Genomic DNA, 23,209 nt, shown 5'->3' with positions numbered 1-23,209 from the left:
TTAGATTTAGAATGTTAGTTAGAGGACATCTTAATTATTTCTTAATAGATTAATAAAGAAGGAGAAGCTAATATAGTTATTCTTCTCTTCTTAAGTAAAAAGATAGTTTCTTTTATATCTTTCTTAAGTCCTATGCATAGATTAATAACTTCTTTATCTCTAGGGGTAAGGGTTACTATTATCTTATTAGAAATTAATTAGAATAGTAGTTAAGAGATTCTTACTAACCTTATTATATCTATATAGTATCTACATTCTATTAAGAATCTCTTATAGTTTAAGTCTTAGAGTTAGTAAGGTAGACTAATTTCTAGTATTTAGTAAAATAGCTTTAGCAGTTATTATAGTAGATCCTTACTAAGTTAGTTCCTATAGCGAAACGCTAGGATTCTAGGTTTAATAAAGATAAGATTATAGAAGACCTTGTCTTAAGGCCTAATGCCTTAAGACTAGAGCTTAGCTACTAGATGAAATTGTAGAGGGGACTGATTAAATTTAATGAGGCAAGAGCCTCGGCTATATAGCAGTCTTAGCGGCACTTGCCGTGAAATCTATGAAATAACACATGTTATGGACAGTGTTTAAGGCATGACCCTGTCTCTCGGTAAGTTTCGAGTCGCGTCCGTTGCAAATTAGCACATATCCTCGCTATTCGTCTTCGGGATTTGCACACAGATAGAAACACACATAATAAAACACGACCGTGACAATGATGATTTATCGTGATTGACTGCTTCCAAATTCGATCATGATATATAGTCAAGAACTGGAGAAGGAAAACAACGACCAAAGCAAGATGAGATATTACACAATGTGAGGATAAGAAAAAGACATTAGGTATTGTGTGTTGCTCGTTGCTCGCATAAGGCATCAGAAAAAACCAGAAAACATGGGTAGTAATGGTACAACCAAATCAGATGACATTACGAAAAAGGCGGTGTGCTAAACACCGTCCAGACAGGCCCTGCACTCACTTGTCAAAGTGGCAGGCCTGTGGAAATGGGGGGATATCATGAGCGTGAGATAAAAAAGACAAGGAAACTCGTAAACAAAGAGCTGTTTCTAGAGTGTGTCGATCTTTTTACTCGTACTCCTCCTTGACGCGTCTCTGGCTCTCCGAGTCGATGAAGCTGCCACGGGAGCGGGTGCTAGCCTTGCGACCGAACATGCCGCCCTTGCGAGGAGTGGCGCTGCTAGACTTGGAGACAGCACCGCCAACGCAGAAGAGAACCATGGCGAGGAAGTAGGCGGCAAAGGCTGCCCAAGTCCATCCGAAGGCGTAGGCACCGATTTTGGCACTCTGTCCGTTGCGACGGAAGGCGTTGCGACCTTGGACGAAGCATGCGCTGAAAGGAGAGAAGTGTCAGTACTTGTGGAGAATCAAGACTGTCTTGATGTTTGAACTTACGTCATGAGAGAGGCAGCAAGGGCCTGGAAGAAGACAGCGATGGCGACAGTGAGGCCAGAGAGGTAAGAGCCAAGACGGGTGCAGAGAGCAAGGAGACCAGTGAACAAGGCAATGGCAGCGAAGAAGAGGGCGATCAGGTAGAAAGCGAACATGAAACGCGACAGGTAGTAGTAGTGGTGAGTTCCGATGAAAGCTCCAGGAACGCCTTGGGTGCTGCCAAAGTTCTCTGGAGGGTTGAAAGGCAGGGCAGGGACGGGAGCACCGCAGTTTGCGTTAAGGCCATTCTGAACACCGCAAATGTAGAAGAAAGTCCAGCGAGAGGGGTTGCGAGGTGCGGCAGTTCCTGCCGTGTCGACCTGAATGAAGTATGTCTTGTTGAGAGGAGTGGTGTTTGACACGCCGGACAGGATGACGAAGAACTGGAAGAGAAGTCCGGCGGCCACAAGAATGAGGGAAACCAATCCCAGGACGGGTCCTATAAGCTATGTTAGTGTCGCAAGTGGTTTCGGGCTTGAATGGAGAAACATACGCGCTACGGCCATTGTGTAGATGTGTGTCGGAGGTCGAGAAGCTATTAATTAATGCGTGGCCTAGGGTAGGGCAGTGGTCGGGGGGCTGGTTGTGGGGATGGCTGGTGTCTGGGAAGAAGACGATAGTTCAGGGCAGGTCACAGGGTGGTTTAAAGAGTCGTCGCACGAGTCGTCGGCGTTGGTGACGTGAAGAGCAGCCTTTTTGCTTTGACCTTGTCTGAGAGCTGGAACAAGGTTCGGCTGCCAATTGCTGCTCCCAGATGACGTCGCCTGAGCTCGCTCTTGCGCTAGACGGTGCCAAGGCGCGGGAAGAGGTTCACTGTCGATACTGTTTGGATCCACAAAGGGTCTGCAGATGATTCGTGCCTGAACGCTCTCAGATCGAGTTTCTATGAAGCAAAGATCTGGCGCTGCTGAAGGCTAACTTTTTGATGCTGTTTGTATGTGTCGAGGTACAAAGAAGATGAGCAGTTGGGATTGAGATTTGATTGCACATTCCACGGGTGCGAACGTCGGTCTGATGACGGTCTCCAGGGATACAAGGATCTGCAGTGATTCAAGCCACAACCGTCAGCTCGTCCAGGCCCAATAAATGGCGCCCCGACACACGACACCGACTGTCCAAGCCATCGCAAGGTGGCTCTACCACGCCAATCTTGTCCATCATCTCGACCATGTTGTGCGAACGAGTCTCCATTTCAAATGCCCCAGCCACGAACCCGTCCCAAGGCGCAGACCAACAAGACAACCTTACTAATGTGGCTGCACTCACTCTCCCAAGCTCCAAGTCCGGACTTGAGGATGTGGCTCTGTCAGCAGTACCACAAAAACCTGACTCTCGAGTCCATGCTTCTCAGCCAACAAAGTCTACAACTTTGAGCCTCTGATCCCAATGAAACTTGCCTTTCGACTTTTCTTGACCTCAGATGCTGTCTTGGGTGTCACGTCACATCCAAGAACAGGTCCACTACACCTCTTGGTCCTTCGTCGTCTACTGGCCTTCGCACTAACAACAGACTTGCATACCATATCCAATTGGACTTGGACAAAATCGAAGACGTCTTCACTGTTGTTGCACTGAAGGCATGGTCAACGTGGAGGTCATAGCCGAGAGTCAGGGTTGACGCGACAGACCCTGACACGTGCTCGGAGCTCGTCTACGAGCGCTGCCTACGATGAAGCCCAAAACTTCTTCGAATCTCACGAGATTGGCGACCAAAGTCAAAATCATAGAGAAGGCAAGAGTCAGGCTGCGGACTCAATCGATGCAATGACCAGGTCGAAAGCACTAGAGCTCGCAATTGAGCTGAGTGCGAGTGCGCTAGATATCGCCATGCGCAAAGAACAGGTAAGAAGACGCTGACGATTTCTTCATCTCAAAGACTTATCGAGAGGTACCATCAGACCTCGAACCATGCGAGATCGAGAGTCTTTGAATCAATTTGTAGAAGATGGCTCAGGGGAGATTTGACGCAGCACAGACCAAGTGCCCATCAGGTCGTAAGGCAAGCAAAACTAGCCGCCAAGATGCACGCAGGACTGAACAACCGCGCGGCTAAGTATGAACAGCACTTCGTCTTTCATGCAAACCGAGCAGAGGTGTATTCGAGACTGCAAAGCTGGTACAGATGCTCCTGTTGAGCAGCACTGCATGCATCCATGTCTTAGGTCAATTAGAGCATACTCTAGAACTATTGCCCCTTTCACTACCCGCTGCTTGTCTGTGCCGTCGGGAGGCTTGTATCTGCAAACCGTTGCTGCAAAGGAAAAGCAGAACAGAGTGAGGGGCGTGTCGATGGCGCGTAGAGTTTATGTAGATGATAGAGAATGCAATTAATATACAATAGCTGGTTGTTCGCGTATTTCATGAATGCAGCTCAGGCGAGATGATCCTACCAAGTCGTATCTTGATGTAAAGATTTGTCTTGCGACGACTCGTGACCTCAAGAGACTGCGGCAAAGAGTAGTCAATCAAATCTCTGCCAAATTTGATATGACGTGGATGCAAGAAGATGCTATGGATGGCGTTTTCGCATATATGAACAGGTCATTAGACTTGTGCCGCTTTATGATGCAAAGATGGTCTGCAGGCGGAATACCTATGTCTTCATGTACACGGCTGACGGCGCTGTGAATGATGAGGATAGACAGACAAGACGGTAGACGACGGTTATGCAGAGATTACAACGTTTGGGAAATGGATAGTGATACTTGCCATGACAACGCGGGGAAAAGGTTACGTCTATCAGGCAGACTAGACAATGGACCTCCTGAAGCGCGTAGAAATGTTGTTGAAGGCGTGACACGATGGAGGAGGGCATGGTGTATTGTTGATTGGATGGCTACAGAAGCGATGGAAGAAGCATGGAACAAACAGATGTCAAGGATGTGTCGAATCTCTGGTTGCGGTGAAATTAGCTTGACTCAGGGCGCGTGCGCTGTGTGGAAAAAGGTTCGGGTAGCGCGGAAATGCAATCAGGGGGACCTTATGGCCGTTTCATACAGCGAGAGCCCTTTGGCTGCCTCACTGGACCGTTGATGGGTTTTCGAGGTTGCTACTTGGTTACTCGAATTGCACGTCGTGGTGAACTCCTGAAGTTGCGTGTGCAGAAAACGACAACGTCTGGTTGAAGCGAAAGCGACGATATCATCAGTCTCATTCCTTTGGCTGTTCTCGACGCGTCCCTTCCTTATTTACTGCTTTTCCCGAACAGCAGCCATACTGCACGCTGCTTGCCTGTTGTCTGCTCTCTAGGTCAGAGCGACATGTTATAGACGAACAAAGGGATTGCTGGTCACCCTCGATTGCATTTTACACACGACACGTACCACGACATCATACCCCTAGAATATCAACAATACACGCTCCGCTAGAAATGGCCCTCGAAACATCCGCCGAGACGCCTTTCTCGCCCGCCTTCCCACACCCTCACCACACACAGACAGATTCTCTGGTCAGCGTGCCACTCACAGACTCGGCCCTTGGCTCTCCTATCGACGAAGCTACCCCTAGACATGGTGCAAACGACGATGACGAGGTACCCCAAACAACGACTCTGTTCGCAACCACCCAAGTACTTACCCAGCCACAGCACATGGCCGCTCTCCTCGCCCGTCTCGAAATGGAGAACAATGCCCTCGCTACCGACCCCAAGGCTGGCATCACCACCGTAAACGGCGTCAATCACGACCGCAATGCTTCAATTGGCGGTGCCTCGCTACTCAGTCTACACATCCCTAAGGAGGCCCTCGGCATGAGTCTAGGCGACTTCTGGGCCTTTGTCACCCGCGACTACGAAGAGGCCCTATCCTCTATGCCTACAATGACGCCGATCATGATACACAGAGGAGTGCCAGACTTCCTGAGGCCCGTTGTTTGGGTAGGCATTGCTGGAGCACGACAAGAGAGACTCTATTCAGAATTCGATCGTCTGCTGGCACAAATCGAGAGCGCACCACCTACTTCGGACACTATCATTGACAAGGACGTTGGTCGCTGCTTCCCCAATCACCCTCTCTTCGCCCAGGCTGGCGGCGAGGGTCAGACAATGCTCGGCCAGGTCCTGAAATGCTACAACTTATACGACGCCGAGATTGGCTACTGCCAGGGAATGGGCTTTATTGTTGGCATTCTGCTCATGAAGATGGATGCCAGAGACGCTTTCTGCGTCTTCGTCAGACTTATGGAGAATCACGGACTTCGCGACTCCTACTCACACTCGTTGACTGGTCTTCACTCACGTATCTTCCAGTTCCAACAGCTACTTACCCCATTAGCCCCCAAACTTGTCGCACACTTTAAGAACTTGGGCGTTGAGTTTGCTTACCTTTCACAATGGTTCATGACAATCTTCGCCACAACATGCCCTCTGGACACTCTTTTCCGCATCTACGATATTGTTCTCGCAGAGGGTGCCGATGAAACAGTCATGCGTGTCGCCTTGGCTGTCATACTGAAGAATGAGCAAAAGCTACTGGCCATGGCCGAATTGGAGGACGTGTTGCAGCTGCTTCTTTCTCGCGAGATCTGGGAGCCATACGAGAACAACCCGGACCAACTCATCGAAGAAGTGACCACCCTCTTTAAGCAGGTTGTTACTCGCGACGCTCTGGACAAGCTCGGCAAACAGTTCCTCAAACAGGCAGAAAAAGGCTCGGCAGACAAGACCGTTCGCGCTCTAGGCTTCACCAGCACTTATGGAAACGCGTTCAGACTCTTCGACTTCTGGTCTACGTCCAAGAGTGACTCCCTTTCGCCAGCTGCACCTCTTCGTCGCAAAGCATCTGGACAATCCCTTTCCACTCTCAACTCCATCTCAGGGAGCGGAGCCAGCATGGCAAGCACCGACAGCTATGCCAGCACCGCGCCCACAGAGGTTGACGACCTCGAAAGAGACAGTGCTACTCCAACGAAGCCTCGCAAATCCTTTGTTTCGCAAGACAGGAACTTGCACGAACAAGTAGAGGGTTTGTTGATTGCACTTAGTGAAGTGCAACGCGAGGCCGCCCAGACAGCAGCGAATCTGCAGAGAGAGGAAGCCAGAAGAGTCAGAGCGCAAGAGATTGTTGCCGACTTGCTTGAGCTGTTCCGCGAGAAGAAGACCGTGGATGCTTATCGTAGACAGCGTCGCACTACTCTGCCTTCAAGAATCGACCATGAGAAGACTCGAGAGGAGATGACGGCACTGAAAAGACAATCCAACTTTGTCAGATCAGTGACCCAAAGTATCATTGCCGGCAATGTTGCTGGCCAAGATCGAGATGCTGGTCTCCATTCTTCTTTGCTGAAGCTCTGTGCTCTTTTCGATGCCGAAACATCACTCGACTCTGACAGTGGTTCTGAGAATGGCGAGACTCCACCTTCGCAAGCGCCACTTCCTAGTGAGTACACAGTCAAGCTTGAAAACGAGCTCCAGAAGCTGCGTCAGCGCGTAGCTAAGGACCGCACGTATCGCCACATGAAGAGATCGTCAGATCTCAAGGACGCTCGTTTGTCCCTCAAGGCAGGGGAAGCACCTTCCTCTGAATCCATCAGAGTCCGACGCTCCCTCTATCGTCGCCATGAGAAAAAGGCTTCTCGCGATCTCTCAGGCTCATTCCCTGACATCACAATCTCTGTGCCTCGCGTACGACCCCACCAAGCTCTACCATCTCCTCGCTCAGCCACTCAACAACATCGCCCTGGTCCTCCTCTCCGCATGATCAGATCACAGGATGGAACTGAAATCCTCGCGAAGCCCCAGAAGTTCGGCTCTGCTAGAAAAGTCACCGAACCAGATTTTTCAAAAGAGGACTCTGGCTCGACCACTCCCACATCCAGTGCGGCAGTGATCCCAAAACGCAACTCTTCACTGACGTCCCAAACCATTCTGTCAACACCATCTCACGCACCTCCTTCGGACGAGACTCTTCTTGTCGAACTCGTGGCAGCAAAAACCCGCGAGGCAACCGCTATCCACGAGAACGAGCTTTTGCAAAACTCTCTCGACAAGACTCGCCGACAAATGGAGCAGCAGAAGGAGGAGATGCAAGCCAAGATCGACGCCATGGAGGCCATGATGATTGCACAGATGGAAGCACATGAAGCTGAAATGGAGAGAATGAAGATGCTGGTGTCGAGACCGGATACTCCTAGTTCTATGCAGGGCCCTAGCCCCATGCACACGCCTGAGATGCTGGCGCCTGTGGCTACTGGGGGCGCTGGTGGCAAGCCTAGTCCTTGGGGTTGGTTTGGCAAGGGCAGGAGTGTTAGTCATTCACCCACCATGTGAGGGGAGTGAGAACCATGTATGGAAAGTAGCATAGGAAGAGCATGGCGGAACTCGAGATGACGGAGGACAATGATTGTGGGCTATGTATGAATCAGGTGCTTTCTTTGTAGCAGGCCACGCTTCTGTTTCCCTCTTTACTGCGACGCGAGAATTTACACATATAGCTGAAAGAGCAATCAAGAACTCTAGAACCTTCCTTATAGCATTTCATTCGCCCCAAATGTTTTGAATCAACCATGATGGACGTGCCGAAAAAGGAAGAAAGGAATGTCTTTCATCGGTCATTGAAGAATACTTGCATCTGTGCATTGTGTGTAATCTGAGGATAAGCAAGTAAAGCTCCAAAGGTCTGCGAAAGCCACCAACTACAACATCCTTCAACTCTCGCCAGAAGTTGCATTGCCCTCAAGAAGTGCAAATCTTGCACCTCTCGCTCCGTACACTGCCGTTTTCTCTTCCCACGCCTTCATGAGTTCTCCGACATCCTTGAGTGAGACAGGTTTCGTCATGTACATGTCCATGCCATTCGTGAAAGCATCAGTTTGATCCTCCGCACTGGCGTTGCCTGTCAGGGCGATGACCAAGCTGTGATATGGTTCGACAGAGTGTGCCGATGCTGAAATCTCCTTCTGTCGTATAAGTTTCGTGGCTTCGAATCCGTCCATGACCTAGTGTCTCGGTTAGCGACCAAGCTTGTCAAAAGAGCTAAGGGATCAAATCATACCGGCATGCTGATGTCCATGAACACTAGATGGAAAGGGCTGTGCTGGTGCAAGGCATCTTCGTACACTTTGACTGCTTCAACACCGTCTCGAGCCAACCTCATATCCGTGAAGCCGCGGCGGTTGAAAAATGTTTGCAAGAGCTTGAGGTTGACTTCGTTATCATCGACGAGCAATATTTTAGGCTTAGTAGGCTTGCGATGTGCACGAGCCATCTGGCCCTCGCTGTGGCTACGCATAAGTTCATCATGCTTTTCAAGGGGTTCTTGGTCTGACATAGGCACATCGAGTGTCTTCAGCCGCCTATGATAAGTGCCAGGCACTTCGATCTGAGGCGTGATACCTGGTATAGACGGCGTGGGCGATTGGGAAGACGGCGGGACGAGCATTGAGGGGAAAGGAAAGCTTCCGTCAAACGATGGATTCCTTGCTCTCTTGGACAGATTCTGTGAGTGTGAAGGAACTCGTCTCAGGGTTGGGCTTGGTGGCTTGAGCTCAGGCAGGGGTCCAACCTCTTCCATGATAGGTGGACCTGAGTTTGTCTTAGAGATAGGACCTCGCTTGTCCAGAGCGTGCTTTAGTGCCTTTGCAAGCTTGAAAGGTCCAAATGGTTTCGGCATTATGTGCAGTTTGGGATAGCTGACATTTTTTGAGATCGCTGTTGTTCTGGATCGATCTGAACACAACATCACAACAACCGTATCAAGCTCTTCCAAAAGCTTCAAATGTTCCGTGATTGCCAGGAGATGGATATCGTCCACAAGAATGATATCGGGCTTGGTAACCATATCCCAATCGTCTAGAGCGTCGATCTTGTACCAACCATTGATACAAGCAGCCAATGCATGCTTTTGCATCTCATAACCCTCCTGCTTCAGAGGTGTGTCCTTAGGTAGAATGTCTTGTTGGAAGTTCACAATCTCAGGCCGCGGCAAAACTGTGCGCAGAATTTGGATGTCGTCTTCGTTCGGTCTGTGAAACCCGTCGCGTGGAGTATGCGAGCTTGCACGCTTCATTGGAATCTTCACTGTGACCTCTGTGCCGTGGTTGACTTGAGACCGAACCTCAATTTCTCCATTCATCATCTCAACCAGCGATCTGACCAGAGAGAGCCCAAGCCCAGTTCCGGGAGCTAAAGGATTCTCTTGAGCAAAAGATGTGAACATCTTGGTGTCCATATACGTTTGAGAAATTCCCTTGCCTGTATCCGTGACTTTCAGCTGAACCATGGCCATTGAGAGGTCTGAGTCTTTGGTGCTCATCTCTTCGCAATTGAGGGCGATTTTGATGTAGCCGTGTTCAGTGTATTTCAGGCTGTTGCCAAAAATATTCATGATGATACGCCGGTATGATCCAGGTTGTGTAATAAAGGTCCAGTCCTGTGGTGGACTAACATCAAGAATAACCTCCACAGGAGCCTGTGGCATAGCCAACAGATCTTCCAGTGATTTGGCGTCGCGTTTTGCTCTTTCTCCAGAAAATCCCAACTCCATGCTCGGATCGCTTTTGGCAAGGAAGCCAGTCGTCACGCCTTCGATGACTTCTTCCGCGATAGCAGCGATGTTGACATGAGAGTATGTGCTCAGGAGTGGCTCGACTCCTCCTTTGACGACATGTGGCCTGACGTTCAACTTCTCGCCGGGCTGATCCTTTGTAAATGCATTCACCTTGCTGAAGTCCAAGACCATTTGAATAGTGTCGAGAAGCGTATGCGCACAACTTTCGGTAGTATCAACGAGAGAGGCCTGGAAAGGCGACATCTCAGTCTCCTGAATGAGCTCGCAGGAGGCCAAGATACCGTGAAGAGGGGATCGCAGTTCATGACTGACTGACCCAATAAAGACACCTTTTTGTTGATTCGACAGCTCGACGGCGCAACGGTCAATTTCAGCTTTAACACAGTTGCAGAATGCTCGGCAGAAGAAATATTCAATTTCCCATGTGAAGTTCCTTTCGCCTGAGAGTGTGTAGACAAGGCAGACAGACCATCGACCAAGGTGGGTATTCCACAAAGGTACTAGAATTATTTCGACCGCTCCAGGAAAGTGTGAGAAAAGGGATCTCACGTCGGCCTCCTCTACATCGCCTTGATGCTGTGAGTTTCCGCACTTTGTCCTCACCACCTTGCCAGTTTGAGGATCGCGTAGTTCTGGGAAATGGTAGATCTGTCCTGATGGAACTTTCTTGATGAACTTCTGAAGAGTCTTCACATGTATAGTGACAGGCGTGTTCTTATCTAGCTGACATTCCTGGTGAGGCTGGTCAGAAGACGCAGCACAGACGCTGCAAGCGAGCATAGCTGCAAAGGATCTATGGCTGTCGTCCCTGTTCCCATCCTCGTCCGAGGGAGTCCGAGACAGGCGGGCAGTATCAGCGACCAGTCGAGAAGAATCTTGTTTGGGACCACTCTCACGCCGCTGGTGACGATGAGCTGAGCTGCTTCTTCCCGAAGATTTTGGCGCGGTATCAAGAAAAACAACGCCTCCGCCGTTTTCTTGTAGAGTGAGAGATTGCCTCAGTAGAGTCGAAGCACGATTGAAAATTTCATTGTACTCCCTTCCTCTATTACCTTGCGGAAGCTCATCATCCGAAGAATTATCCGTGCTGCTGCGTCGAGTCTCTGGATCATTGACTGCTGAAGAATCTTGATCCGGCGGAGTTTTCGTTCTCTCATCTTGGTGGGAGTCCATGAAAGATGCAAGAGATTTATTCATCTTCATGATTCTGTCAACATCCATGCGCTGTTTGCGATTTTCCAGGTGGACCATGACATTGTAGGCGATTGACGTGAGGACTACGACGAGTTAGTAACATGATTCCAAGGCTAGGTTACGATGTGAGATCCGGGTGCAAAGTATTGAATAAGAGTGTGTTGTATTCAGTGTGCACTTAGATGAACCATGTCTGTATACTTACAGCGTATGTGCTGTGAGGAGAGTGGTTCGCGGACTTTGTCGTCTAGGACAAAGACGGTACCAATGACGATGTTGTTGCTTGTCGTGATTGGAACTCCACAGTAATAGGTAAGCTTCAGTTCCTCGACGATGTTGAGCTGAGAAAAGTTGGGATCGGCAGCCAGGTCGCAGACTTCGAAATAAGGAGGCTTTCTGTTAGATCCAGCCGTGGCCTTGATGGTTTCAGCACATAGGATACCTGTCTTGGGATGACTCGCGTTCTTGCACAAAGTATATCATTAGCACGCTGTCGAACTCGCATTGAGATCGTACGTACGAGAGACAAGGGGCCATCATCTTCATCAACATATTCGTTCTGATTGTGGAGATCCATTGTCTTGGTTGACTCGGCAACATAATATTGGGTGTCCCGGTTGATGAGGCTAACCAACGCTCTTCGCATGCCCAGGCGCCAGCACAAAAGTTGCATATGAGCTGTTAGCGCAGAGTCCCTTTCTGTCAAACGCAACACTGATGTATTGGTCGGAGTGTAGTATCTGTCAAGCTCTTGGGCACGTTGTTCGTCCGAAGAGAGCCCAGCGTCTGAGAGAGATATTGCAGGGAGTCTATGTGCCATTCCCGTTGACTTGGTCGCCATACCAGAGGCGTACTGGAAATGCAGGGTCCCGTACTGGTAATTGAGGTTTTAGAGGTGGGTTCTGCAAGGTGAAGCTGTCGAGAGTGGTGGTTCAAGTGCGATAAGAAGACGCAGCGGCTTGGTGGTAAGGTTGATGTGACCGTGACCAGCCGAAGTTCGGTAGAGTCGAATATTGATCTGTTGCAGGAAGGGATGAATGACCATAAGTTGTTGTTGAGTGGTAGCTTTGCATCCAGAAAGAAGAAGGGCAGACGAAACAGAGTAACTAGGTAGGTGGGTGCTCGGACGATACACACGTCGGAGAGGGGATGGTACCGAATCGCGAATCTGTACACGATGAACAAGGAAGTCGCAGCTATAATGAAAACAGCCCGAACGCCGCGCGTTTGTGCCACTGCCGATATGGAAGGTGCACCAGAAATCCAGAGTGAGGAAGTCGAACTTGCACAACTAAAGAAACACAGGCGAAACATCCTCATATGGCATAACGACATTGAGCCGCATCCCAGTCTTCGACATAGATTCGACATCTTTGACGCCGGCTTAGTCCTGTAGTCGAGACATTGTACCGACTCATAGGTTGCCTGGAATCGTTTGAAGAGTCAGAGTTCGGATCTGGCAGTGAGGATCCAAGCAGGAGATCTAGTGCAGACTGCGCAGTCGAACTCATTGTGCACGAGGAGCGTTCGGCTGGAGTTGAATAAGGCTCTGATAAGGGTACCTCAAGAAGTCGTCTCTTCCTCATCATCTCCCTCTGGTCTCGCTCTCACTTGAAACTCGATGCCAAACGTCTTTTTCAACTTCTCGACTTCTGTCGTCCACCTCTCAACCACAGGATGCGCATCAGCCACATCCCTAAATGTGACTTCTTCTTCCTGCTTTCCCTCGACCTCAAACTTCCAAATCCCATCCTCACCAAACCAATCTCTTCCAAACAAACTCTGCAAGCCCAAATCCTCTCTTGCCTTCACGAATTTTGCAATCACGTCTTCCTTGACTTCCTTACTGATGGGGGCAGAAGACTGGATAGCGCGAACAACGCCTTCAAATACACCAAGTAAGAAACCAGCCTTCATACCAATGACAGCGCCAAGTGAGAAGCCCTCATCGAATCCATGTTGGACATGTTCAGCTTTGGACACAGAAATCCCATCGCGATAACCAGAAGTCACGTGCACACTGCGCAAACGTGGAATATCAGAGCGTTCTGAATTTGCCGTGCTGAGTAATTGTGCAGGAATCTGGATGTCGTTGTTGTCATTGTCTCGTGATGGTGATAATGAAGGAGAATTTGGTGCTGAGCCGAAAATGTCGTCGTGGAGTTCAGAGGTTGTGATGGGTTCGGGAGAAGGAGACATGTTTGGATGAGAAAGTGAACCTGGCACTTCACGGAGCATCTCTTGTATCCAAAATTTTGATTGGTAAAATATCTTTGAGCGTGCTTGGTGACGATGCTGAAACATCAAGGTGCAGCAGTTGCGCAAAGCCGAGGAAATTTTTGCTTAGTCAGCATTTCAGTGCTCGCAAGCGGCCTTCTAATTCTTAGATCCTCGTCGATCAAACCAATATATGAACCATGTCTACGTATAAAGCGAAATTGGAATTCGCTTTGGAATTCCTGGCGTATGAAATCTTGAACATCGTAAGCACAAAGACTTTTGCCATAGAAGCCCAGGGCCAAGGATCAGGCGGAAATTGGAAATGATTAGCTATGAATTATACAGTAAATGATTGATTTGAACTATTTCTATGCTGCATGTCTAACGCCGTTGAGGGTGTCATCTACGGACAGTACGTTGAGAGCATAGTTGTGAGGCTCGGTCCTCCAGCAGCTCTGAAGCTGCAGACCAGCACCCTCCCATAACTTCTCCTGGTCCTCCTCATCAAACTTGTGGCTGCTGACAACGTGCAGACCCTTGCCTCCCTTCAAGTGCACACCTCTAACTACCGAATCTTGCTGAGGAACAAGGTATTGATCATGACTTCCCTGCTCGACGTTCCACACTCCTTTCACAGTCCACTCCTTTGGGTTAAAGACTTCGTAGTCCAATACTTTATTGGCATTATGTAGAATGTTGGAGATGAAGCGGTAGTTGCAACCTTTTGAATCGTTATATGCATGCCACACTTTGTTGCCATCTTTGCATCCGTCGACACCCACGACGAAGATGGTCTTTTGTTTTGAGCTTTTTACTGCTTGAACGAAGCCACCGAGGAAGTTGGCCGCTTCAGGACCTGACGAGCTACCGATTGTGGACCCGAGCGAGAGTATGCACTTCGGACGCGTCGCATGCGATTCAAATTGTAGCCAGCGCAGGCCTTCATCATAGGTGCCTAGCAGCCCATGGCATTTCACATATTGAAACGAAGAAGGTGAGATATCCAGAAGTGTTCTTTCGAGTTCAGAACGACTCAAGTCGAGGGCATAGTAGTCCACAGGCTTATGTTGGGCTTCTAGCGCATCGAGTAGAATCTTGATTTTTCTGAGGCATCCGCTTCCAAGTTCCAAGACAATGGAGCCGGGTGCAATTTGTCGAGCGATTTCGTTGCTGTGTTGTTTCAACAGCTCGATTTCACAGTTGGTGAGGTAATATTCGGGAGAGTATGTGATGGCTTCAAAGTGCTGCAAGCCCTTCTCGTCCCAGAGAAGTAGCGATGGGAATCTTGGTGGAGTTGCTGATAGGCTAGTTTCGAGTTCTTTCTTCAATGAGACATCGTGAGTCGAGGAGCGAATATCGATGATGTCGACCTCGGTCTTCCCAGGCGAGTGCGGAGGAGTCTCCATTGTCAATGCTTGTCTCGAGCTATGTTAAAACGAAGAGGATAATGGATAGCGATTCGGCTTTGAGCTCAGAAGCATGAAGACAAGAGAAGTAATGCTCGCGAGAATGGAAAAAAGATGGGGGAAGGAGGAGAGAACGAAACGGGTAGACATAACGCGCATGAAAACATCATGACATGGGAAAATGGACCTTCCCCGTTCCCGGTATCATCGAGAATGGGAGGAGGGGTAAACAAAGGACTGTCATCTTGACGTGACCTGCCAGCAGCTGATTTAGGCTTGACGCGGAGTCTTATCCGCCTGATTGGAATACCGAGTTGCAAAGACATGCAAGGCACGCAGGCACTTGCTTACCCGAGGTCTATATCCCTGTTGATATGCAACATGTTTACTAAGGAAGGATAATGCAGCATGGAGTCATGGTGATGCGTTTGTCGTTTCTGGCCATAAATCTTAGCCATGCTTCTGACTTGAACTTCTGCCCTTCTAGCTGCGGCTATTGCGCTTTGTGGACTGTGGACACTGACTCTCATGTTCTGAGTCTAAACGATAAGCTGAGAGATATAATATCGATATTTCGAGTGTGCCGCTGATTATCGGACATACGCCGTATCTGTTTTGCGTTGCATTCCCTTGTTATCGTGACTTCCGAAAGCGTCCTGAAATCGTGACGAAACCAAGCATCACATGTTAATCTAGCATGAGATCATCCTAGATACGATTGCTATCCCTTTCAGATCTGGTTTTTGTTATGTTTGGTAATTTGATGATTTTCCTGTCAACATCCAATAAGTACTTGGTAAGGGTTGCTTTTACTCAGGCGGCTTCTGATTCGTCCTTAAACCTTGCATCTTCCTGCTTGTCTGACTACCTATCGAGGATCGAGGACTATCGCGGATTTGTAAAATCCGTTAGATTAGCTCGACATGGCACCAAAAACTTCGGAGGTTGACCTCCTCATCATTGGTGCTGGCCCTGCAGGATTGATGGCTGCTGCTTGGGCAAGTCGCTGCAAGCTCAAAACAAAAATTATTGACGACAAAGATACAAGAATCAGGACTGGCCAAGCAGATGGTCTGCATTGTAGGACATTGGAAATCATGGATAGCTTTGGCAGTCCGAGCATTGCTTACGATATTCTCGGACAAGCCTGTGTGATCAAGGACATCAGTTCGTGGGCATGTACACATGGCGAAGCTGTCGTACTTGAAGAACCAAGGCTGACTTTTCTGCTCAGAATCCCAAGGAAGGCTGCGAAGAGCATATTGAGCGGTGCGAGTCAGTGCGATCTGGCGAGGAAGATCTGCCTGGCAGTCGATATCCTCAAGTGAGTCTCAGTCAAGGCAGTGTCGAGCAAGCCTTTCTAAATTTTCTTGAACGAGATGGCGATTCGGTGCGAGTTGAACGCAACTTGACTCCTATGAAGCTTTATGTTGAAGAAGCATGCGTTGATGATCACGATGCATATCCCATCGAAACTCACCTACGAGAATCAGGCAAGGATGAACGAGCTGGCTCTCCTGATTCTACGGGTATGTGTTTTCCTGCCAACCTCATCAATCCTGTGATATCTTCTAACCCATTCTCAGCATCTGAGAAGATTGCAGCAGAGATCGTGCGAGCAAAGTATGTCCTGGGTACCGATGGAGCACACAGCTGGACACGAAAAGCGTTGGGTCTACAAATGGAAGGCGACAGAACCAACAAACACTTTGGTGTCATGGATTTCGTTCCACTCTCCAACTTCCCAGATATCAGAATCTCCTGTGCGATCCACTCTTCATCAGGCAGTATCATGACCTTACCACGAGAGAATGGACTGGTCAGATTCTACGTCCAATTAGGGGAGTCCGCTGCCAAGGGAGGCACCTTTGATCGCGGCAAGATAACCCCTGACGACATCATCGAGACTTCTCGCACAATCCTCCAACCATATACCTTGGACTATAGTCACTGTGACTGGTTTTCTGTCTACACGGTTGGTCAACGTCTAGCCCAATCTTTCAGCCATCTTGATCGCGTCTTCCTCGCCGGTGATGCCGTACACACGCATTCTCCAACCATGGGAGCCGGCATGAATGTCTCCATGCAAGACAGCTACAACCTGATCTGGAAAATCTCCACCGCCATTCGCACAGGAAACAGAGAGATCCTCGCGACCTACAATACCGAACGTATGGCTACAGCCAAAGAACTCATAGACAAAGACCGCGCAATGTCTGATTTCTACTGCGACGGACCTTCTGCAAACTCGAAACGGTATCAAGAGTTCCGCGAAGCCTTTCGTGATTTTGTTAGTGGTGTGGCTGTGGAATATAGTCCAAGCCTCTTGACATGTCCTGTAAATACCTCCAATGGCTCTATCGACCGCAAAGGCTCACCACAACGCCTGGAGAAAATCTACTCCAAGCCTTCTCTCGCAAGCAACCTGATTCTAGGCCAACGCATACCCTCCTACCGCGTGACAAACCACTTCACGGCAGAAGCAGTCCACATCCACACCACTCTAAAAAGCACCGGACAATGGCGAATCCTCCTCTTCCCGGGCGACCTCAGCAACTCCCTCAGATTCTCTGCCTTCCAAAACCTCGGCCACAACCTCTCTGCCCCATCCTCTTTCATCCATACTTGCACACCACCCTCTTCCCTGATCGACTCCACAATCTCAATCCTGACCATCCACACGAGCAACAGAAACTCCTTCTCAGCTCTAGACTTACCGAATATATTCCATCCATGGAGTGACAGCAAAGGCCACGATTACTGGAAAATGTTTGCTAGAGACAATGAAAGTAGAGATGATATCTACAAGGCTTTTGGGATCGACGAGGAAGTGGGATGTCTGGTTGTTGTAAGGCCTGATCAGCATGTGGGCTATATTGGAGAATTGGAGGATCTAGAGAGTGTGAGTAGGTATTTTGAAAGGATCTTGAAGCTGAAGGTGAAGATGGATGCATGAGAAGAGTGAGGGATGAGTCTATATATGTAGAAGCAAGCGTTGCGATAGAAATCAAGCATTCGAGCCAGAGTCATGTATATCTCTCAGTGACGTTGAAGTTGTGCAGATAGTTCTTCAGATCAACTCATTGCCTTTTAGGTTGCTTGAAAGGCCTAATGAAATCTATAATCCAGACAAGAGCGTAGTTCGAGAGCCATTTGCTTTAGAAACACGCGATGTCGATAGACAAGCATGAAATGGTCTTGCAGATTCCTGGAACAGTCACTGTGATACTGGAAAAAAAAAATTCGTATTCAGTACAAAGGATCCTCTAGCTGAAAGTTTGAGGTGATGTAAGCGTAGTAAAAAGGCTAATTGGAGTCGAGTAAAACTGAGAAGCAATGTTCTGGCCAGACAAAGAGAAAGCAGACTGAGCATTGTAGAGTGTGAGAACTTAGTCTTTCTCAAGCAAGTGTGAGTCCTCTATTATAAGTGCACCATCGACAGTAATGCAACAAGCATCCTGGACAACGGAAGAGATAGTTAGGCAGGAGATCACCACAGTGGTCGCAGAAGTCCTCAGTCTCATACCACTCCCAGTCACCGTGACGACAAGCACCAAGAGGAACAGGAGCCACACCTCTCTCTGCTTCACGTTCTAGCAAGAGCTCTTCGGTGAACCAAGGGCACTCGCAATCCTTCCATGTTTTGACACACAGATAGCAAAATTCGTTCTTGCAACGGCATCTGCACAGGTATCAGTTCAATATTACTTTTTATGTGGTATGAAAGTGGTCTTACGTCATGTGAGCGCAACCAGTGTGGTGTTCGACAATCATCAAACACTTTGAACACTTCTTCCAGCCTTCCTTCTCGGCAAGTGCCTCAAGATCCTTGATATCTTGCTCAAGTTTGTTTTGACAAATTGTTGTCCTGGCGTGACAGGCTGTCTGGATGCAGGAATTGTCTGCGAAGTCGGAGTTTCTGCAGTACCAGTACCTGATGTCCGGTCGGAGTTTCTGTTGGATCTAGGAGGATAAAGGGATCTGGAACCAGAGTCACGCCTCACACTTAAGCCGCGGCTAAGATGTGGCATATCCGTAAGCGCAGGTGAAGATCGACCAAACATGGTAGCGATAGGGTCCTCAATCCGAGGAGAGTCAATAGGATCAGGCACAAGAGGCGTGGTTGTTTCTTGAGTAGGGTTGTGAGATGGTGTGAAGACGGAAGTGGAAGTCTTGGACGAGGTTTCTTGTCTCTTCGGAGGCGGAGGAGTAATTCCATCAGCTTCCGCAGGTCGTTTGAGGCTTCCGAATATCAAGGTGCCTAGAGTAGAAGCTTGAGCTGGTATCTGAGAGTTGACTTGACTTGCAGTTGAAACCGCGATTTCCGTGGCCTGTCTCTTTGAAGGTGGCTCCGCCATCGTGTCAAGATGGTTTGCTGAACGCTTCACACCAGGTGTTGAGGCGGTAGTGTGGCCAGGGAATAGTGAAAACGAAGCCCGTGAGTCAGGTTGTTTAGAATATTGTAGTGGTCCAAGTGCTGATGAAGTCTCATCCTTGACAGGAGCGTTGGAAGAATCCGAGTGATCAGTGGCAAGAATTCGATCGACTTCTGACAACGCAGGTAGTGGTTCATCTGGATTGAGTTCCTAAAACAGGCGACGTGCTTCCTCACGGTCAGCTCTCATGGCATTTCTCTGACGGAGTTCATCTTCAGCAGCAGCTCGAGCAGATATTCTGTCATCGATCTGCTGATCGCCAGTGCGCAGTTCGTGTCGATAGAGGCGTAGAGACACGTCGGCGTCAAGTTCAGTGCCATCATCGGCGGATGCTGTTGATGAGGCCCCAGATCGATGCGAGGTCCCCCATCTGTAGGCGCAAAATCAGCCTGCGCGTTTCATCATCATCCATTGTGATGATTGTTGATGACTTTGTGGATGAGTAAAAGGCGGGCAGTGTGCAGATGATTTGATGGAAGTGAAGGAGAGAGAAGAGGAAAGGTTGAGATGGCTCTGCAAGCGTGAAGAGTAAGCCTCAGAGACAGGAGCGATTGAGATGAGAAAGTATTTGGGTGGATGCAAAGCCAGCGAGCATGGAGGTCGCGAAATCATTTACTCGAGCTTCAAGAGAAAGTTGCACCTATCAAAATATCGAACTAGCAAGAAATCTTCGATCACAGCCCTTGACCCGCCAATTTTGAAATGTGCACCAGCACTCAACAATGTGGCAATGGTCAAGTTTGGTAGAGAAAGGGTCACTGTACGTGTATTCTAATGTAAGAAAGGGACTTTTTTTTTTTATTTTTTTATTTTTATTTTAGCAAGGTACGAAAGCGAAGTATTTTCAACAAGCGAGCTGCGTCCTCCGATCATCTTTCCTTCATTCAACATGCTCTAAGTACATCTTCAACGGTCCTTAGAATCAGAAGGTCTTTTGCTACCACAAATTAAACGGCTTCGTCGAAGAGGCTGTCTTCTCACGCCGAGCTTGCAGAAGAGAGAGCCTCGGCTGAACCTGCACCTTGATATTCTTGACCTCCGAGCAAGTGTGTCATACAGACAGCATCGAAGAAGAGCCAAGAACGCAGGAAGCGTAATCCACAACTGTTCATATCAACATGCTGCCTGCACAATTTCTCATGGCGAGGCATGCTCCAGCTAGAGTTTGATGAATATGAGAAAGTGGTGGTTTCCTCAAAGGTAAGACTGGATGTTGAGATACGTTCAAGTCAAGACTCCGCCGTGCTCGACAAGATAGCGGTCCAGAACACACATGGCCTCACTAACCTTGCTACAAAGAGCAACGTCATCATCGATCAAGTGGAGGACATGAGTGCTGTGCAGTCCGAGGAGCATGCCGGTGATCTTTCCGACGAGCTCTAGCTGTTGCATACGGATGTTGGGATGTAGGCCGACAAACTTGAGTTGCTGCTCACGAACCTTGGGGTAGAGAGCCTCACCGAGCACCTGCTTCTGTAAAGCAGGACTCATAAGGTTCAGGGCGTGTATGTCAAGAGAGGGAGCGGCAGATGTATCCTAAGGAGGCTGCGGAGAGCAGCCACCCAGCTGGTGAGGGTGACCATGGCCATTCAGTGGGTGACAATATTGGCCGATGTTGGGCCTCATCATATCAAGGTACGTGTTGGGTGCTGTAGTCGTCGAATTCCTAGAATGCTGAGATGTAGTATCGCATCTTGAGGCAGATTTGAACGACTCATGTTTGGGTGGAACAGCGCAGTGGGCATGGTCAAGTCCACCGTTTCTGGCGCGCGGAATCGGGCTTGACAATGTTCCAGACAACCGAACAAGAATTTCTGGCATCTTCCCCGTTGTGTCTTGTTGAGCAACCAAACCAGACTCGGGTTTAGGTTTCTTCTTAGCGATCGCACTGGCTTGTGTTTCAAGGAGCGGGTCGCCGAGAGGTGTGAGGTGGTCCACAGAGCGCTCAAGAATTGTTTTAGCACTTGTGGAACGTTCGGTGGACTGCAAAGCTGGCGACGCCGCGCCGGAACTGCTGAGGTCGATAACATCCCTACTGTTTTTGTCTTCTTCCTGACGGAAGATGTAATCGACAGCATCATCGAGCCTACCGTGACAGATCTGCAAAGCCTTGCAAAGCACGCTAACAGATCGGCCCGGCAGAATAACCACCATTCGGTTTACCTTCTTCTGAAAGTATGCATCAGAAATATCGTTGTTTAAGACGTCTTCGGACTGGGCGAGAGAGCGAGCAGGTCGAAACTGTTGGGACCTTCCGTGAAGAAGCCTGTCACATTGCTCTCTCGATGTCGGTACGGGTTGAGGAAGGCGGACGACAAGATGCTCTGGATCTTCAACGAATGAGCCTGCGGTTGTCGCATTGACGATTGGTGGAGGTGAAGCAGTGGGTGTGAATAGAGAGGTTTCACCGCGGTGCGCATAAACGTTCCCAGCTCGATGCACATCTCCAAACTCAGTCAGGATGGGTACATTGCCATCAGTACTCTGGCGAGAGTAAGCTCCCGCCTCATCACTGGTGTCTCCTGCAGCATCTTCAGTTGTTTTGACCTGGCGCGAGTCCGAGAGGTAATGATCCATTAGGCTCAACTGGCGGCGATAGACGCGCACAGTGGCGTTGTACTCAGAGCTGTCCTCATCAGACGCATTCCAGAGAGCTGCCAGAACAGTCAGATCTTCCTTCTGAAGGCGCAAGATCATCTCGCGGGTGTGTCTGTCCATGGTGCTAAGCGAATGTGAAGAATGCAAGCGCGAGCACAAAAGTCAAAACGCAATTGCGCTGGAAGTGAGTCGCGTCAGAATGGCGACGACAGGAAGGTGCGATGTTGTGGAGTCGTGGAAGGTGTGACGGAACAGGAAGCTGCTTTCAGGTGAGGAGCTGCGCAGTCCTTAAATGAGTGAGCGCTTTCGAGTAACGGCGGGAAGCTTGACGTGCCAGCAGGCGAACCATGAATGTGTTCAGCTGCTATGAGATATGGATTGGTTTTTAATCAGCCACGAGCTGCCACTCACCAGGTTCTACTTGACTGCACTTCTTCCTCCACCTTTCAGCCTGTCTGCATGCCAATCTCTGCTAGCAAGAGCATCCTTCACCGCATCGACACTACTGAATCTAAAGCTCAACTGTATCAATACATTTCACGAACGCTGTTTTTGAAGATTAGGACGATGACAAAGAAAAGACGTTGAATTGGGTATGGACAAATGTTTATTTAGAAAGGCTCCTTCTCGTCGGTACGGGCCTATATATTCAAGAATCAGCACTTCTGCCTGGGACGCATACAGACCTTGACTCACGGGGACAGCGCCGGCGCCGCCAAGTTCCCTGTCGAGACCACCGGGGAAGGTTCTAGGAACGGCGGGCTTGTCGGGGTAGTATTGACGCACAACACCCATCAGGACGAAGACGGATGCGATAAAGGTACCGAGGAGGACGGCACCGTGGCCGGGCTTGAAGTGGGTGTAAGGTTCGGTCGAGAAGATACCAAGAGTGTCGTTATCCTCGTGAACGGGCTCGCCGAAGTTGCGACGCTCTTGCTTGTCCCACCAGTCGCCGTAAGGGTCGCGGAAGGCGCGCTTGATTGCTGGAGGGTTCACGTATCCACCGTTCTGTTTGGCCATTGTCAATGCGAGTCCTTGGAGGGCGTTGGAAGCCTCTCATAACACACCATGCCGGGGTCCTCGACGGACATCTCGCCAACAAAGTTCTCTCTGTTGGCATTGTTCTCGGAAGCGAAACGCAGTTGTGTGAGGGTAGTACGGGGAGCGGAGGCTCGTACGGCGCTGGAGAGCGGGCGTGCCGCGGCGAGTCTGCGGGAAAGCATCTGGAAGGTCGTCAATGGGCGGTCGGGAAGGAGGGTCAGGGACGGGCGTACATTGTGATGTGTGATTCTAGCAATCTTCAATCACCAAGCACCGTCTCGTCGAATCGGTATGCGCTGCGGTCATCAGCTTGTTCGCGAGTCTTGGCTGGCTAGCGCGGAGCGGAAGAGCGGGAGGAGGTCGGCA

The 23,209-nt window shown here is 49.4% G+C and overlaps 10 protein-coding genes across 10 annotated transcripts; 3 read left to right on the top strand and 7 right to left on the bottom strand.

The window, feature by feature from the left end:
* Positions 1–1,081: 1,081 nt before the first annotated feature.
* M437DRAFT_85952 (SUR7-domain-containing protein) lies at positions 1,082–1,950 on the bottom strand (the record flags this gene model as incomplete). Its single annotated transcript, XM_041028374.1, has 3 exons — positions 1,082–1,346; positions 1,409–1,883; positions 1,938–1,950. 3 exons carry the CDS (start codon positions 1,948–1,950, stop codon positions 1,082–1,084), a joined length of 753 nt encoding a protein of 250 aa, XP_040878529.1.
* A 662-nt stretch (positions 1,951–2,612) lies between these two features.
* M437DRAFT_67440 (uncharacterized protein) lies at positions 2,613–3,497 on the top strand (the record flags this gene model as incomplete). Its single annotated transcript, XM_041024938.1, has 3 exons — positions 2,613–2,749; positions 3,022–3,286; positions 3,387–3,497. 3 exons carry the CDS (start codon positions 2,613–2,615, stop codon positions 3,495–3,497), a joined length of 513 nt encoding a protein of 170 aa, XP_040878528.1.
* Positions 3,498–5,036: 1,539 nt separating this feature from the next.
* On the top strand, positions 5,037–7,445 carry M437DRAFT_12688 (RabGAP/TBC; the record flags this gene model as incomplete). Its single annotated transcript, XM_041018671.1, has 2 exons — positions 5,037–6,555; positions 6,808–7,445. Coding segments are annotated over 2 exons (2,157 nt in total), but the record flags the coding sequence as incomplete, so codon positions are not given.
* A 1,993-nt stretch (positions 7,446–9,438) lies between these two features.
* Positions 9,439–11,962, bottom strand: M437DRAFT_52298 (uncharacterized protein; the record flags this gene model as incomplete). Its single annotated transcript, XM_041022332.1, has 3 exons — positions 9,439–11,225; positions 11,348–11,606; positions 11,663–11,962. Coding segments are annotated over 3 exons (2,346 nt in total), but the record flags the coding sequence as incomplete, so codon positions are not given.
* A 743-nt stretch (positions 11,963–12,705) lies between these two features.
* M437DRAFT_67437 (uncharacterized protein) lies at positions 12,706–13,341 on the bottom strand (the record flags this gene model as incomplete). Its single annotated transcript, XM_041024937.1, has 1 exon — positions 12,706–13,341. One exon carries the CDS (start codon positions 13,339–13,341, stop codon positions 12,706–12,708), a length of 636 nt encoding a protein of 211 aa, XP_040878525.1.
* A 389-nt stretch (positions 13,342–13,730) lies between these two features.
* M437DRAFT_51785 (uncharacterized protein) lies at positions 13,731–14,768 on the bottom strand (the record flags this gene model as incomplete). The annotated part of the gene is made up of 1 exon (XM_041022241.1): positions 13,731–14,768. The coding sequence occupies one exon, from the start codon at positions 14,766–14,768 to the stop codon at positions 13,731–13,733; it is 1,038 nt and encodes a 345-aa protein (XP_040878524.1).
* Positions 14,769–15,691: 923 nt separating this feature from the next.
* Positions 15,692–17,959, top strand: M437DRAFT_67435 (phenol 2-monooxygenase; the record flags this gene model as incomplete). The annotated part of the gene is made up of 4 exons (XM_041024936.1): positions 15,692–15,939; positions 15,978–16,297; positions 16,355–17,670; positions 17,843–17,959. 4 exons carry the CDS (start codon positions 15,692–15,694, stop codon positions 17,957–17,959), a joined length of 2,001 nt encoding a protein of 666 aa, XP_040878523.1.
* Positions 17,960–18,541: 582 nt separating this feature from the next.
* Positions 18,542–19,524, bottom strand: M437DRAFT_67434 (uncharacterized protein; the record flags this gene model as incomplete). The annotated part of the gene is made up of 2 exons (XM_041024935.1): positions 18,542–19,354; positions 19,408–19,524. 2 exons carry the CDS (start codon positions 19,522–19,524, stop codon positions 18,542–18,544), a joined length of 930 nt encoding a protein of 309 aa, XP_040878522.1.
* Positions 19,525–20,740: 1,216 nt separating this feature from the next.
* On the bottom strand, positions 20,741–21,922 carry M437DRAFT_67433 (uncharacterized protein; the record flags this gene model as incomplete). Its single annotated transcript, XM_041024934.1, has 1 exon — positions 20,741–21,922. One exon carries the CDS (start codon positions 21,920–21,922, stop codon positions 20,741–20,743), a length of 1,182 nt encoding a protein of 393 aa, XP_040878521.1.
* Positions 21,923–22,413: 491 nt separating this feature from the next.
* Positions 22,414–23,025, bottom strand: M437DRAFT_51885 (NADH:ubiquinone oxidoreductase 20.1kD subunit; the record flags this gene model as incomplete). Its single annotated transcript, XM_041022258.1, has 3 exons — positions 22,414–22,443; positions 22,499–22,810; positions 22,870–23,025. The coding sequence occupies 3 exons, from the start codon at positions 23,023–23,025 to the stop codon at positions 22,414–22,416; spliced, it is 498 nt and encodes a 165-aa protein (XP_040878520.1).
* Between the last annotated feature and the right edge of the window lie 184 nt (positions 23,026–23,209).

This window comes from Aureobasidium melanogenum (assembly GCF_000721775.1).
Source record: "Aureobasidium melanogenum CBS 110374 unplaced genomic scaffold scaffold_15, whole genome shotgun sequence".
Lineage (NCBI taxonomy): Eukaryota > Fungi > Ascomycota > Dothideomycetes > Dothideales > Saccotheciaceae > Aureobasidium > Aureobasidium melanogenum.
The sequence above is the reverse complement of the archived record's forward strand: the minus strand, read 5'-3'. Positions and strand labels throughout refer to the sequence as shown.